General features: G+C 40.5%; 1 protein-coding gene across 1 annotated transcript in view; it reads left to right on the forward strand.

Annotated features, from left to right (window-relative positions):
* Positions 1-15,632, forward strand: part of SYCP1 (synaptonemal complex protein 1) — a 64,698-nt gene continuing 49,066 nt past the window's right edge. Inside the window, exons 1-8 of the mRNA XM_029913816.1 lie at positions 1-114; positions 2,328-2,412; positions 2,607-2,653; positions 3,699-3,863; positions 4,450-4,517; positions 4,727-4,800; positions 6,930-6,988; positions 9,772-9,841. Coding sequence (XP_029769676.1) covers positions 7-114; positions 2,328-2,412; positions 2,607-2,653; positions 3,699-3,863; positions 4,450-4,517; positions 4,727-4,800; positions 6,930-6,988; positions 9,772-9,841 — 676 coding nt within the window. The 5' untranslated portion in view covers positions 1-6. The remainder of the gene's footprint in view (positions 115-2,327; positions 2,413-2,606; positions 2,654-3,698; positions 3,864-4,449; positions 4,518-4,726; positions 4,801-6,929; positions 6,989-9,771; positions 9,842-15,632) is intronic.

A 15,632-nucleotide genomic window follows, 5' to 3' on the forward strand; every position in this document is an offset into this window, starting at 1 on the left:
GGGGAAATGGAAAAAGAAAAGCCCTTTAAACTGTTCGTGCCACCCAGGCTGAGCAGCGGCCAAGTGTCTGCCGTGAAACCGCAGGCGAGCGCCAGGGACGATGGATCCCGTCAGGTAAAGACGGTGCGAACGAAACGGCCGCGGCTTGGCCGCGGTCTGTCCTAGCGCGGGCCAGGGGCTGGAGACCCTGCCGAGCTCTCCCGGCCCCCCTGCTGCGGGCAGGGAGCGCGACGGCCCGCGCAGACCCTTCTGGTGCTCGAAGTCCTGGTCTTGGCGATGAGTTCAAGGCCCTTGTCAGGCAATATTGGTCTCTTATCGTGTAGTGTCACTTCTACACTGACGCTCCAGGCCAGCCTAATGGAAGTACTTTTATTACAGTGGTTCTCATCTAGGGTTGCCAATTCTGGTTGGACGTATGCCTGGAGGTTTCATCACAGGACCTAATATTTACTTGAAGATTCATCTTTACTTCCTGGAGACGCCAGGACACTCCTGGAGGGTTGGCAACCCTGTTTCAACCAGGAGCCCAGGGTCCCTAAGGGGGCTGCGAGCAGGTTTCAGGGCCTCTGCCAAAATAAACCAAAGAGCAGGACAAGTGTTAGACTCACAGGAGCCGAGGGCAGAAAGCTGAATCCTGAGCCCCGATGCTCCTGGCTGAAGCTGAAGCCTGAGCAACTTAGCTTTGCGGGGGGCCCCCCCCTGTGGCGTGAGGTCCTGGGCAATTGCTCTGCTAGCTACCCCCTAACACCGCCCCTGGCTATTAATCTACTGAAAAACTGTTGCAGTGGCACAAGTGGGCCGGGGAACTTGTATAGCATGGGAGGGGGAAGAGGAAAGCCTCAGAAAGAAAAAGGTTGAAAACCTATACACATACACCGAATAATGCATCTGGGGGTACGTTTACACTTACCGGAGGGTCCGGCGGCAGGCAATCGATGTTCTGGGATCGATTTATCGCGTCTGGTTTAGACGCGATAAATCGATCCCGGATCGATCCCGGAAGAGCTCGCCGTCGACGCGGGTACTCCAGCTCGCCAAGAGGAGTACGCGGCATCGACGGGGGAGCCTTCCTGCCGCGTCTGGACCCGCGGTAAGTTCGGACTAAGGTACTTCGAATTCAGCTACGTTATTAACGTAGCTGAATTTGCGTACCTTAGTCCGAAGTGGGGGGGTAGTGTGGACCAGGCCTAAAAGGTTACACCTGTTGCACTCTGAAAGCTGCAGGGAGAATTATGGTTGTAGCTAGGCTTGGCAGAATTTGGTTTGTTTATCTTTTTAAATAATTTTGATGGATAATAATTAGTTGTAAGCATTTTTTTCAGTTTTTATAGATTTAAATTTTCATAGTTGTGGGAAACTAAGAGGTTCGACAGTAAATATTTAGTCACAATAGATGTTGAAATTCAAGAAGTTAAAGATTTATAGCCATTAAAACAGTATCAGTATCTCATGTAGAAATATACAAAATCCTGAAATCAAACAAATAAGCAGCCTTTTTCTTACTTTGCCTATTTGTAAATGTTGATTATTATAGGTGGAAATATTTTTTTAGTTGGTTTCTGTGTGTATGCTGAAATTGACGCTTATTGATAATATAATCCTTCCAAGCCTAACTATAGCTCCAAAACAACTAAAAATAATGTTACCAGTATTTCCAAAAATGGTAATATTTGGCATAAGAACAAGAATGAAAAATTTCACCCCCCTCAATATTGTTTTTTTACAGAAAGCTACAATAATTTGAGAACAATGACAGAAAAAAAATATAGATATTCAGCCAACGAGAAATAAAAGTTGCAAAGCCTATTGTGGATAATTTAGAATACAGAAAATGATCCAGGGATTATAAAATGTCAAGGCCATATTCAGATATCCTTATTCACCCTGAATAGTATCTTACTTGACAAATAGTCCCACTGAAAGCAATTGGATTATGAACTATTTCATGTTCTGTCAGTCAGTAGTACTAGTTGAGGCCTGCACACGCTCAATTGTCTATTATTGCATGAATATACATAGGTTCAACATATTATTTTTTTCTTATTGGGGTCTCTTATTCAAGTACTGATCAGTTCCAGATATGCTCAGTTTTTAAAAGCATTTGAGATCAGGTATACTCATATCAGATTTCTATGGTATTTTCTAAAAATGAAAAATTGATTTATAAGGTAAGATTTAGGTTGTGAAATTTCATCACACGTTTTCTGAGAATGTTATAGGGAATGGAAAATAAATTTTGAACAGAGCCTTAGCTATAGTATTATTCTGGGATTGGCACTCCCAGTCTTCAGATATACCTTAACAAACTAATTTTTAAATTTTTCCAGGTTTTTAACAAGTGCACAGAAGATTATTTTAGTTTGCCTTTTGTAATGACAAGTACACCAAGCCATGGTGAAGTCACAGATCCAGGTAAGGCCAAAAAAGGTATTACATCATCTTGTACAATAGTCTCTTTAAATTTAAGTTTCTAGTTATATGCACTTTTTAATGTCTTCTAAGAAGACACTTCTAAATATTGTAACATTTTGCCTAGTTTTAAGCTATTATATTATATGTTATACAAATTTATTTAGAAAAAATACTTATCAAAATATCTTTTTCAGATCCTGTTTCACAGAAAATAAATTTTTTGCCTGGGGTAGAAGAAGAGGTCAGTTAAGTGTACAGACTGTGAATCTAGTATTTCAGCACCTCACAATCTTTAATGTATTTATCCACACTCACAATGCTCCTGTGAGGTAGGCAAGTAGTGTTTAACACATGAGGAAACAAAGGTACAGTCTCTGAATGACAGAGAAGGTCTGTGGCAGAGGAGGGAATTGAACTCTGGTCTCCAAAGTCCTAGGCTAGTACCCTAACCATTAGACAGCCTTCCACTTATACATAGTACACTCTATGGAAACACCAAATAATTTACTAGCATGAACTACTGAAAAACTGAATTACAGTACTGCACTTTCAGCCCATTTTCCCCAGTTAAAGCTTTTGTGGGCGAATACCCATTTCGTCAGATGCACGCACGAAAGCTTATGCTCCAATACATCTGTTAGTCTATAAGGTGCCACAGGACTCTTTGTCCCTTTTTACATTTCTTGTGTGGTGCTCTACAGTTCTTTTTAGAGTTCTTAATTGACTGATATAATTAACGGCACATAAAGACCCTCTACTGCAGAAAAAAAATAGGAATTCTTGGATATGCTCTCTGGAGTCCTACTGATTTCACTCCCAATGTCTGGAATTTTGGGCATTGGAACTTGGTATGGGAAACCTAGTGGGTGAAATCCTGGCCTTAATGAAATTAGTAACAAAACTCCCATTTACTTTAGTGGGGCCTGGATTTGACCCTGTGTAATCATCCATGACTGCCAGGATTTGCCTTCAGCTATGTTAGAAGATCTGAGTATGTTAGGATAATTTTCCCTTATTTTTATTGTATTGTAATTATGCCTTTTTTGTTATTTCTTATTCCATGAAACAAATTGGTACACAGTGGTTTTTAGTGGGTGCTGTAAGCATTCAGAATAATGCATCAGTGGTGCTACCAAATTTAATCAGTTTAAACTTTGGTCCCTAGAGCAGCTTGATTTGCAATTTATTAAAGAAATATGAATTCTTATGATATTTCTAAGAGACGTGTGTAGAATATTTTTAATTAAACAGCATTTCAGATTAAATTGTGAAACCTGTTTCAATAGAATATAGAGACAATGCATGAGCTTTATTCAAAACTCTACAAAGAGGCTGAAAAGATCAAGAGGTGGAAACTGACAGTAGAATCTGAACTGAAGCAGAAGGAGAGAAAACTGCAAGAAAATAAAAAGATTATTGAAGCACAACGTAAAGCTATTCAAGAGTTACAGGTAAGTTTCTGTATAGGATACCTCAAAATATATTTTTAAGAATAAAAACTTTCTGAGTAAACACACATAATTTGGATTTCTGATATAATTTAATATTCAATAATGATTCACAGCTCACAAAAATATTTTAAGCAATTAATCTCATGTGGAAAAAAATGTGACTGTCTAATTGATCCAACAGCTTCACCTTTTTACAAGCAAAACTTCACTTTTTAATTGTAAAATGTAAAAACTTATCCTCTCAATAATGAATGTTTGTTTTGAAAGAAAAAAATGAGTTAATATATACAAAGAAAAAATAAGAATGTAATTAACACGTGGAAATGAAGCTTCTCTGTAACTTGTAAAAAGAGTACAGTGAAACTTGATATGTTTATTCCCTCTTTCATACAAACTGTATCACAAAACATGGTTCAGAGTTAAATATTGCAGTCAGACTGAAATAACAGCGCAGAGAGAGAAAATAAGAGGTATAATTAACAGCACATAAAAATATATTATCAGGTGAGATTTGAAAAGAAATGGAGCTAGATAATAAGTGTATTTTGAATAACTAATTTTTTAATTGTGTCTCTTATAAAATTAGTTTGAAAATGAAAAACTAAGTTTGAAATTGGAAGATGAGATATGTGAAAATAAAGATCTTCTACAAGAGTAAGTAATATGAATAAAATATTATAGAAAAAAATTTCATACTGAACACTTCTCATTTTTATTTTTAATTTTAAATAATTGCACTCAAGAAAGACATTAGATTGCAGAGCTTCTCAAGGCAAGGACCTTGTCGTTTTTATATCTGCAAAATACTATGCACCCCTGTAATATTATGTAAATAATAATAAAATAGCTATTTCTTCTTTCAGAAACAGTGCAACAAGACATTTGTGTAATCTGCTCAAGGAAACCTGTGCTCGATCCACAGAGAAGTCCAACAAATGTAAATATATTTAGATATTGTTTTACATTTGTAAATGCACACTGCTGCATGGGAGAAAAAGCTTTCTTTCTGCTGGCATGGATTCTAGTGTAGTTTGAATAAGTTGTGCATGGCTTATCTCACTAAGATGAAGTTTTCTGTAGAAAATAAGCCATAGACTTAATAGCTATTAGTTTTGTGGTCTTAATTTCAGAGGGTTTTTTTCCCCAAAGGCAACAAGTTGTTAAAGAGTTATACATTTATGTCTCCCAACCTTTTCTTTGGCATATTCATCGGAAGCAACATTGACCTGTTTGGGGCAGCTTGATTCCTAAACAATGCAGAACAAAATAAGTGCATCACTCTAGTATTCTGTACATTACATAGGCTACCCATTTAGACATTGATCCAGGAAGGTATTTAAGCATATGTGTAAATTTAATAGTCCCATTAAATTCAATTTAAGTACTTAAAATTATGCATGTGCTTAAGTATTTTCCTGAATTGGGACTTTAGAACTATAATCTTGAATTTGATCTGGATTAATCTTCAAAACCCTCAATGTTGCTGAACCCACGCCGCTGGAGAGTTGCTCTGTTTCTCTGGCCTCAATCCTGCACATATTTACACATTTAACTTTACTACTGTGAGTAGCCCCGTTGTTGACCATTATCTTTCATGACCGCTGTGTCAGCTACAAGGGTGAAAGTCTTAAGCGCAAGATGCAGAGATTTTTTTTAAGAGTTGTCTCATGGCTTTGAAACTCTTTTCACAAGAGAAGAGAATGACCTGCATCTTGCCTCATATAGGATAAAATACAAGACTAAACCTTGCATCATAGCATTCCCTCAATAATAAAAATGTAAAAATACATTCTTCCTTCTACAGCAATGGAAGACAGGGCAGAACAAAAAATCAGTATTGATTATGCTATATGGGGAACCCATGATATTTTTGTAAGGTGCTTAGCTACCACAGCAGTGTGATTGGTCACTCTGGCACATTAACTTTGACTCTTTTATCTCCCTTGTGCTCACATCTAGGTCACGTGCAAATCCTGCTGTATTTTCCTTCATAACATTTCTAAAATAAGATCTTTTATTTCTGTTCACACAGCTAAAACATTGACATCATCCCCCTTTAGTCCATATAAAACGAAGGTGCTAAGATAATGTTCTTTGCCTGTTGCACTAACTATATCACACAAATCTCTTTGGATCTCTTTGCTGACCAAGTTTTCCATTGCATCAAATTCAAATGTTTTGTTCTCACCTTCGAGGCCTTTCACAACGTTGCCTCATCTTAGTTATCTGTTCTTGTCGTTTATCACATCAGCCTCACGTTCCCTCGTCTTTACCAACAATGTCAGCCTTGATGGTCCATTTGACTGATTTTCTCACAAGTGTCTTCACACTTTCTTCTATGCCATCTCTTACATATGGAACACCTTTCCTGAATTTATCTTTGAAATAACTACCTGCTCAAGACTCATTTCTTCCATGATGGTTATTGGAAATTGGCCAACTAACAATGGTTAGGTTGAGGGGGTAATCCATGAAGTAAATAAATATATATAAATGCTCGATTCAGAAATATCTAGTTGTATGCGGCACTACTAGCATGTATAATGATGCGACCATATCACTTGACCTCCTTATTCCTCAAGTAGTCTCAGTGAAACAGAGTGGATTTCAGTGGGGCTACTCAAGGAATTATCAACTTTGATACTCCTGCTGTCACTGTGTATTGATGTATCAGAATCTGTTATAACAATAAAAATGATAATATGCTTATACTGTTTGATCCTGGATTTACATCTAGCCTGTCATTCTGTCTGGAAGAAGTGGAATTCAGAATGAAGCCATATAAACTGATCTGGAATGCTACTTAGATGGAGAATACACTTTTTCTGCATTGCATAACATTTGCCAACAATATTTTTGCAGACATTTTGGTAAAATGATGAGAAAAAGCAAGATCACCATATCCATGTTTTAATTCTTGATGCACTGTGTATTGAAATGCTTGGGCAAAACTTTTTTTAAAATCATATGTAGAATCTAATATGCCCTTGTATATTACATTTATTGCTGTATTGTTATGCATATCTTAAAAGTAAAATTTAGTTCAAAATATTTTTATATTGACAGATGAACATGAAAGAGAAGAAACCAGACATCTATATATGGCACTTAATAATAATATTGAGGTAAGTGATTGATTGTAAGAGGTTTCAAAATACTCTACATTTAAACAGCTGAATTGAGTTGATGTGAATGCTGAGATTTTCTTAAATACAAAACACATTTGTCATTGATCTACAGGAAATTTGGTAATTGGGGGTCAAAGACCAGAGCCAGAAAACAAGCTGAGGATCAGAGACAGGATTGATAGGGCTGTTAGAACAAGGTATAGGGGCAGGAACCAGAGATGAAGCAAGGATCAGGAACAAGGCAGGAACTGAGAAGCAAGGGAAGGAGCAAGATAGGGATCAGGAACAGGACAAGGGTTGAGTGGAACTAGGAACAAGGTTGGATGCAGATTGCAGAAGACAGAGAAGAGTGGGGTCTGTTGCAGCATCATCAAAGAGTCTGCACAGTTGCTCGGACAGCCCTGCCTGGGACACTTCCTGGTGTAAGTAGTGGGTGTGAGCCAATCAGATGGCTCTAGGCCTTGGGCATTCCAATAGGACCTTCCTGTGAGTCCTGATCTTCTAGGACTAGTGAGATACTGCTTTGTCTGTCTTCACTGGTGGCGACAAGGGACTGTCTGAGACCCATGCCTCCCTCCCCCCCCAAAAAACAAACAAACAAAAAAAACCCTGGGTTGTAGACCTGCCAAACCTGAGGACCCAAACCCCTGGATCCTCATAGCCCCAGCCTTTATACAGTTTCTTTGGAGTATCCCTATTTTTTGCCAAGCCCTTTGCTTTTTACAAGGGTGAGACCCACAGTTGTACAACTCCGAGGCTGGGCCTTTAGGCGCCAGCGCTCTTGATTTTTCTCTGTGGCTCTACAGCAAGTCTGAACAAGTTCAGACTCCTTTTAGAAACTTCCATTACTTTAGGGAGCAATATAACCAGTATTTACAGTGACAGAGAGTAGCCTTTTCAAAACAAGCCGGCATTTATTAGTCAATTGGAGCACCACATTTGAGAGTCATTAGATCATCATGGAAAACTTAACAGAGTCTATATTGGCAGAAAACAACTGTGCACTGTTCCATGTCATCCTTGAATCTATCCTAGTCTCACTCTCTCTGAACCTGTCTCGCTGCTCTGGGCAGCAGTAAGTCTCAAAAACCATTCTAGTTGCACCTTATAGATCAGGGGTCGGCAACCTTTCAGAAGTGGTGTGCCGAGTCTTCATTTATTCACTCTAATTTAAGGTTTTGCATGCCAGTAATACATTTTAATGTTTTTAGAAGGTCTCTTTCTCTGTCTATAATATATAACTAAACTATTGTTGTATGTAAAGTAAATAAGGTTTTTAAAATGTTTAAGAAGCTTCATTTAAAATTAAATTAAAATGCAGAGCCCCCTGGACCAGTGGCCAGGACCCGGGCAGTGTGAGTGCCACTGAAAATCATCTCGCGTGCCGCCTTTGGCACGCGTGCCATAGGTTGCCTACCCCTGTTGTAGATGCAGCCTTCCTTGTCTCCCAGACAGTTAAAAGTTAATTTTCAGTCATTGGGTCTCCCATTGTCTCTCAAGGGTGACATCCACTTATGTCTCGCTTCTCTGTGTCCTGGGGAGAAGTTAACCTCTTTGCACCTAGTGGGTAACAATACAAAGTAAAACTGAGTCACATGGATTGTTCATAAAAATAAAACAAGAATTCCCACAGTCTCCCCAGCATTCCCTTCCATTGTCACATGGGCAGCTACTGGTGCTGAGTGCCCAAGTCTTTGATAAGAACATAATTATAAGAGTTTGTTCTATTTGGTTGGTGGTGGTTTTTTTTAACATAAAGAACTTTATTTGAAAAATATATACATGTTCATACAAAACATGCTTACAAACATTATAAGGTGCAATACAATTATGTTATGACATAAGAATTGAAAATATACACCAGTTTTAAGTACAGCATAGTAAGTAGAGGGAACATTTAGTCTTAAGGCTGGTCTACACTACCGCACTATGCACTCTCCTGTCATCATAATTACTCCACCTCAGCGAGAGGTGGAAGCTATATTGGCGGGAGAGTGTCTCCCGCTGACATAGCATGGTGTATATGCCACTTTAAGTCGATGGAAATTATGTCGTTCGGGGGGGTGGCTTTTTCACATCCCTGAATGACTAAGTTACATCAACTTAAGTGGTAGTGTAGACAAACCCTTAATATATTTTGTGGAGGAACAGATGAGTAAATGTGGAAGATTAGGGAGGTACTAAGCTCTCTTGCACCATTTTTTGTCTGGACTTTGGTATTTTAAACAAAGTAATTGTAAAACCATCAGTAGAGTCTTGCAAAGTACATTTGACCTTCAGTTTTTTTCTGAAGTTCCTTGGGGATATAGTGAGAATTTTGAATATTTGTCAATGAGACGGGAGAGGCATTTTTATCTGGGGTAGAGAATTTGATATTAAAATAGTTAAGTTAAATGTTTGTCTTTTTAACCTTTGACTTTTATTTATTGTTTGTACTGTGATAGCACCTAGGCACCCCATGTTGTGCACCAGGGCTCCATTATGTTAAGCACTGTACAAATAGCTAGCAAAAAGATGGTCCCTGCTCTAAAGAACTTACCATCTAAGTATGGAATTACTTGATTTTCTAATTTTTAAAATAATTAGTGTTCTAATAATATTGATTTAAATTAATAGCTGTCTGTTTACAACTGTAACTCTGTTTTAACAAAGTACTTTTTAATCTGGAAACATTACCATCGGCTTATAATACTGCATATTTTTAAATGGTATGTACATTCCTTTTTCATTATAGGAAATCATTTGTCTGTGAACATTTACTGCTATGTTTTATTTTTTAGAGAATGATATTGGCTTTTGAAGAACTTCGTGTGCAAGCAGAGAACTCCAGATTGGAAATGTGTTTTAAATGTGAGAATTCTGCCTAATGTTTACAATACTCATAATGTACTCTGTATATGTAACAATCTCTTTGATCCTTGGAGATAGCATAACATGCACTTTTGGCAGGAATGATGGGATTTATTAGAACCAATGAATTATAGGCACACTGTTAAGCATGATTATAGGACATGCTTATGTGGTGGTAAGGGGAGCAGATGCCCTTATTACAGCATAACTTGGTTCCACAATATGGCAACAATTCCTGAGGAAGGTCAACTAGGTTCTAAAAAGGGGCATAAAAGAGATTCTCATCCATTCTTTGTACTCATTTGGCCTAATCTTACTCCCCTTAAAGTCAATGGCAAAACTCCCTTTAATTTAGTGGGAGTAGGTTTGGAACCTGTATACTTGTAATACTCTAAAACAGTGGTTCTCAACCTATTTACCATTGTGGGCCACATCCAATGCTACCTCTGTGGTCCTGAGGATGTCACATGGGCCGTAGCTCTGTGCTGATTGGGCCGCAAGCGGGCCGCAGGTTGAGAAACACTGCTCTAAAAGCTTGAAAATAACATTATTCACCTGAGAGATAGGGTGCATGAGGTAATATCTTTTATTCTGTTGGTGAGAGAGACAAGCTTTCAAGCTGCACAGAGCTCCTCTTCAGGTCTAAGAAGTGTACTCAGAGTCACAGGTTCAGCTAAATACAAGCGGTGACAGATTGTTTAGCATAAAAAGTTAACACACATCTCAAGGGACCATTGAAGGTGAAGTGCCTGTTAACACCACCCCAGTTATTGGGGGGGTAAGTAGGTTACAGATTGTTGTGATAAGCCATAAATTCAGTCCAAGATTTTTAGAATCTAGCAAAATTATGAATTTAAGCTCCCAGGTTCATTCTTTGAAGGTGTTATGCAGGTTTCCAATGAGGATGAGGACTTATAGGTCAGATATAAAGTAATTGCTTTGTGAAAAGTGTTCACGCACATGTGATAAGCAAACACCTGTCTGGGATGGTCTAGATAATACTTAGTCCTGCTATGAGTGCAGGGGCCTGGACTAGCTGACCTCTCGAGGTCCCTTCCAGGCCTATGATTCTATGATACCATATTTTTTGTCTTTTATCATTTTTCTGAGAGAGTTAATTTGAGTATAGTGATTGTCTTGTTTCACCCACATAGTTGTTGGGGTATTTAGTGCATTTTCCAAACCTGAAGAGTACTGTATAGCTCTAAAAATCTTCTCTCTCTCTCACCAACAGAATTTGGTCCAATAAAAGATATTGCCTCACCCACCTTGTCTCTCTAATATACTGGGACTAACATGGCTACAACAACACTGCATACATTTATTTTCCTGTCATAGAATCATAGACTTTAAGGTTAGAAGTGACCATTATGATCATCTAGTCCGACCTCCTGCACAACGCAGGCCACAGAATCTCACCCACCCACTCCTGTATCAAACCCCTAACCTATGTCTGAGCTATTGAAGTCCTCAAATTATGGTTTAAAGACTTCACGGTGCAGAGAATCCTCCAGGAAGTGACCCTTGCCCTACGCTGCAGAGGAAGCCGAAAAAGCCCCATGGCCTCTGCCAATCTGCCCTGGAGGAAAATTCCTTCCTGACCCCAAATATGGCGATCAGCTAAACCCTGAGCATGTGAGCAAGATTCACCAGCCAGACACCCAGGAAAGAATTCTCTGTAGTAACTCAGATCCCAACCCATCTAGCATCCCGTCACAGGCTATTGAGCATATTTATCGCTAATAGTCAAAGATCAATTAATTGCCAACATTAGGCTATCCCATCATACCATCCCCTCCATAAACTTATCAAGCTTAGTCTTGAAGCCAGATATGTCTTTTTGCCCCCACTGCTCCCCTTGGAAGGCTGTTCCAGAACTTCACTCCTCTGATGGTTAGAAACCTTCGTCTAATTTCAAGTCTAAACTTCCTGATGGCCAGTTTATATCCGTTTGTTCTTGTGTCCACATTGGTACTGATCTTAAATAATTCCTCTCCCTCCCTGGTATTTATCCCTCTGATATATTTATAGAGAGCAAACATATCTCCCCATAGCCTTCTTTTGGTTAGGCTCAGGGCTGGCTCTTGGCACCAGCGAACGAAGCAGGTTCTTGGGGCGGTCAATGGGAAGGGGCGGCACATCCGGGTCTTCGGCAGCAATTCGGCGGCGGGTCCCTCTCGGACCGAAGGACCCACCGCCGAAGTGCCGCCGATCGCGGCTTTTTTCCCCCCCCCTTCCCCGCTTGGGGCGACAAAAAAGCCTGAGCCGGCTCTGGTTAGGCTAAACAAGCCAAGATCTTTGAGTCTCCTTTCATAAGAGAGGTTTTCCATTCCTCGGATCATCCTAATAGCCCTTCTCTGTACCTGTTCCAGTTTGAATTCATCCTTCTTAAACATGGGAGACCAGAACTGCACACAGTATTCCAGATGAGGTCTCACCAGTGCCTTGTATAATGGTACTAACACCTCCTTATCTCTACTGGAAATACCTCGCCTGATGCATCCCAAGACCGCCTTAGCTTTTTTCACAGCCATATCACATTGGCAGCTCATAGTTATCCTGTGATCAACCAATACTCCGAGGTCCTTCTCCTCCTCTGTTACTTCCAAGTGTTGCGTCCCCAGCTTATAACAAAAATTCTTGTTATTAATCCCTAAATGCATAACCCTGCACTTTTCACTATTAAATTTCATCCTATTACTATTACTCCAGTTTACAAGGTCATCCAGATCTTCCTGTATGATATTCCGGTCCTTCTCTGTATTGGCAATACCTCCCAGCTTTGTGTCATCCACAAACTTTATTAGCACATTCCCACTTTTTGTGCCAAGGTCAGTAATAAAAAGATTAAATAAGATTGGTCCCAAAACCGATCCCTGAGGAACTCCACTAGTAACCTCCCTCCAGCCTGACAGTTCACCTTTCAGTATGACCCGTTATAGTCTCCCCTTTAACCAGTTCCTTATCCACTTTTCAATTTTCATATTGGTCCCCATCTTTTCCAATTTAGCTAATAATTCCTCATGTGGAACCGTATCAAATGCCTTACTGAAATCGAGGTAAATTAGATCCACTGCGTTTCTTTTGTCTAAAAGATCTGTTACCTTCTCAAAGAAGGAGCTCAGGTTGGTTTGGTACGAGCTACCTTTTGTAAAACCATGTTGTATTTTGTCCCAATTACCATTGACCTCAATGTCCTTAAATACTTTCGCCTTCAAAAATTTTTCCAAGACCTTGCATACTACAGATGTCAAACTAACAGGCCTGTAGTTACCCGGATCACCTTTTTTTCCTTTGTTAAAAATAGGAATTATGTTAGCAGTTCTCCAGTCATACGGTACAACCCCTGAGTTTACAGATTCATTAAAAATTCTTGCTAATTGGCTTGCAATTTCATGTGCCAGTTCCTTTAATATTCTTGGATGAAGATTATCTGGGCCCCCCGATTTAGTCCCATTAAGCTGTTCGAGTTTGGCTTCTACCTCGGATGTGGTAATATCTACCGTCATATCCTCAATCCCATTTGTCATCCTACCATTATCCCTAAGCTCCTCATTAGCCTCATTAAAGACTGAGGCAAAGTATTTGTTTAGGTATTGGGTCATGCCTAGATTATCCTTAATCTCCACTCCATCCTCAGTGTTTAGCGCTCCCACTTCTTCTTTCTTTGTTTTCTTCTTATTTATATGGCTGTAGAACCTTTTACTGTTGGTTTTAATTCCCTTTGCAGGTCCAACTCTACATGGCTTTTGGCCTTTCTCACGTTATCCCTACGTGTTCTGACCTCAATAAGGAAGCTTTCCTTGCTGATCCCTCCCATCTTCCACTCCTTGTAGGCTTTCTGCTTTTTCTTAATCACCTCTCTGAGATGCATGCTCATCCAGTTTGGTCTACAACTCCTGCATATGAATGTTTTCCCCTTTCGTGGGATGCAGGCTTCTGATAGTTTCTGCAACTTTGACTTGAAGTAATTCCAGGCCTCCTCCGCCTTTAGATCCACAAGTTCTTCAGTCCAATCCACTTCCATAACTAATTTCCTTATTTTTTTAACCCTAGTCACAGATCTATTTTTGTTTATCCTTCCATTTAGTTTGAACTGAATTAGCTCATGATCGCTCGAACCAAGGTTGTCCCCTACAACCATTTCTTCTAAATGGCATCCTGTAGTGGGGCAGTTGCCCCACTCCTACAGAACAGGGGATGAAAGCAGCCCTGGAGAGGGCTACAGATGCAAAAGGCTAGGCTGATTGGGAAACAGCCATAGCTGGGGCCACGCCCCAATCAGGCCACAACTGGCCCTATAAAAGGGCTGTGAGCCAGGAGCTCAAAAAGGGAGTCTCTCTCTCTGGCTTCTGAGAGACAAGGACCTGGCTGCCTGCAAGCTGAGAAGGGTACCTGAGGTGGAGCAGTGCTGGGAAAGGGCAGAGGGAGCTGGGGAGCTCCAGCCTGATAAAACCTCAGGCTGCAGGCCTTGAAAAGGGCCTATGAAAAGGTACTGGGGCTGCAGAAGGGCAGCCCAGAGATAGACAAAGGCAGCAGGTCCTAACCCCCCCCTTGCTAATGATGAATGGTTTACAGACTGCAGTCTGCCCCAGTGAGTGGGGGCTAGATGGTGACTGGCAGTAGCCACTGAGGCAAGATGGATAGAGGGTTGAGGTTTCCCCTGGGTGGGGGGACCTAGATTGTGGCTTACTGCTGGGGCAGAACCCTGACGTAGAGGGGCACCGGGGTCCGGGAGGGACACGGGGGCCAGCGGCAGGCAAGACACCGGCCTGCAGAGGGCGCTTTGGGCTGGAAGAGCTCATTCCCAGGACGACCAGCAGGAGGCGCCGTGCCCGTGAGTCGTCGCCTTGCCACACATCCCCTCTTGTTGGTTCAGCAACTACTTGGTGAAGGAATCCATCAGCTATCGCATCCAGGAAAATCTGAGCCCTATTATTATTACTAGCACTTCTCCTCCAGTCTATATCTGGGAAGTTAGTCTCCCATGGTCACACAAATCCTATTAGTATTTACTTCATTAAAAACATTAAAGAGGTCTCGATCCATATCCAGATCGGATTCTGGCGGTCTATAGCACTCCCCAAGCACTATCCCAGGGGAGGCTGTAGTAGCTTTCTTCCCCAATGTGATTTTTTGCCCAGACAGACTCTGTCTTATCCATTCCATCCCTTCTTATTTCTTTACAGTCTACCTCATCATTGATATTCAATCCACCACCTACTCCACCACCTTTGCCTTTATTTCTGTCTTTCCTAAACCGCATATACCTTTCAATACCTGTACTCCAGTCATGACTATTATTCCACCATGTTTCTGTTATCCCTATAATATCTGGTTTCACTTCCTGCACCAGTAACTTTAGTTCCTCGATTTTTTTTTTTACCTAGGCTCCTCGCATTGGTGTACAAACATCTTAATTTTTGCTGTTTGGCTTCGCTCACATTCTTTACTTGATTAGGCACAGACATTCTACTGCCAGTATCACCTATTAGACTGGTATCTACACTACCCTTCCTCCTTATGTCCATTCTCCTACCCACGGCTGTATCCTTTCTTACTTCATTTTCTTCCCTCTCAATGTTAAAATCCGGCGTGGAGATTACCTGGACATCTCCCCCAAATTCCTAGTTTAAAGCTCTCTTAATCAGTTCTGCCAACCTCCATCCTAGAAGTCTATTTCCCTCCCTACTCAAGTGAAGTCCATCCCGAGGAACAGTCCTCTGTCCATGAATGCCTCCCAGTGGCCATACATCTCAAAGCCCTCCTTATAGCACCACTGCCTGAGTCA

This window comes from Terrapene carolina, unplaced genomic scaffold (assembly GCF_002925995.2).
Source record: "Terrapene carolina triunguis isolate 2854851 unplaced genomic scaffold, T_m_triunguis-2.0 Scaffold926, whole genome shotgun sequence".
Taxonomy (NCBI): domain Eukaryota; kingdom Metazoa; phylum Chordata; order Testudines; family Emydidae; genus Terrapene; species Terrapene triunguis.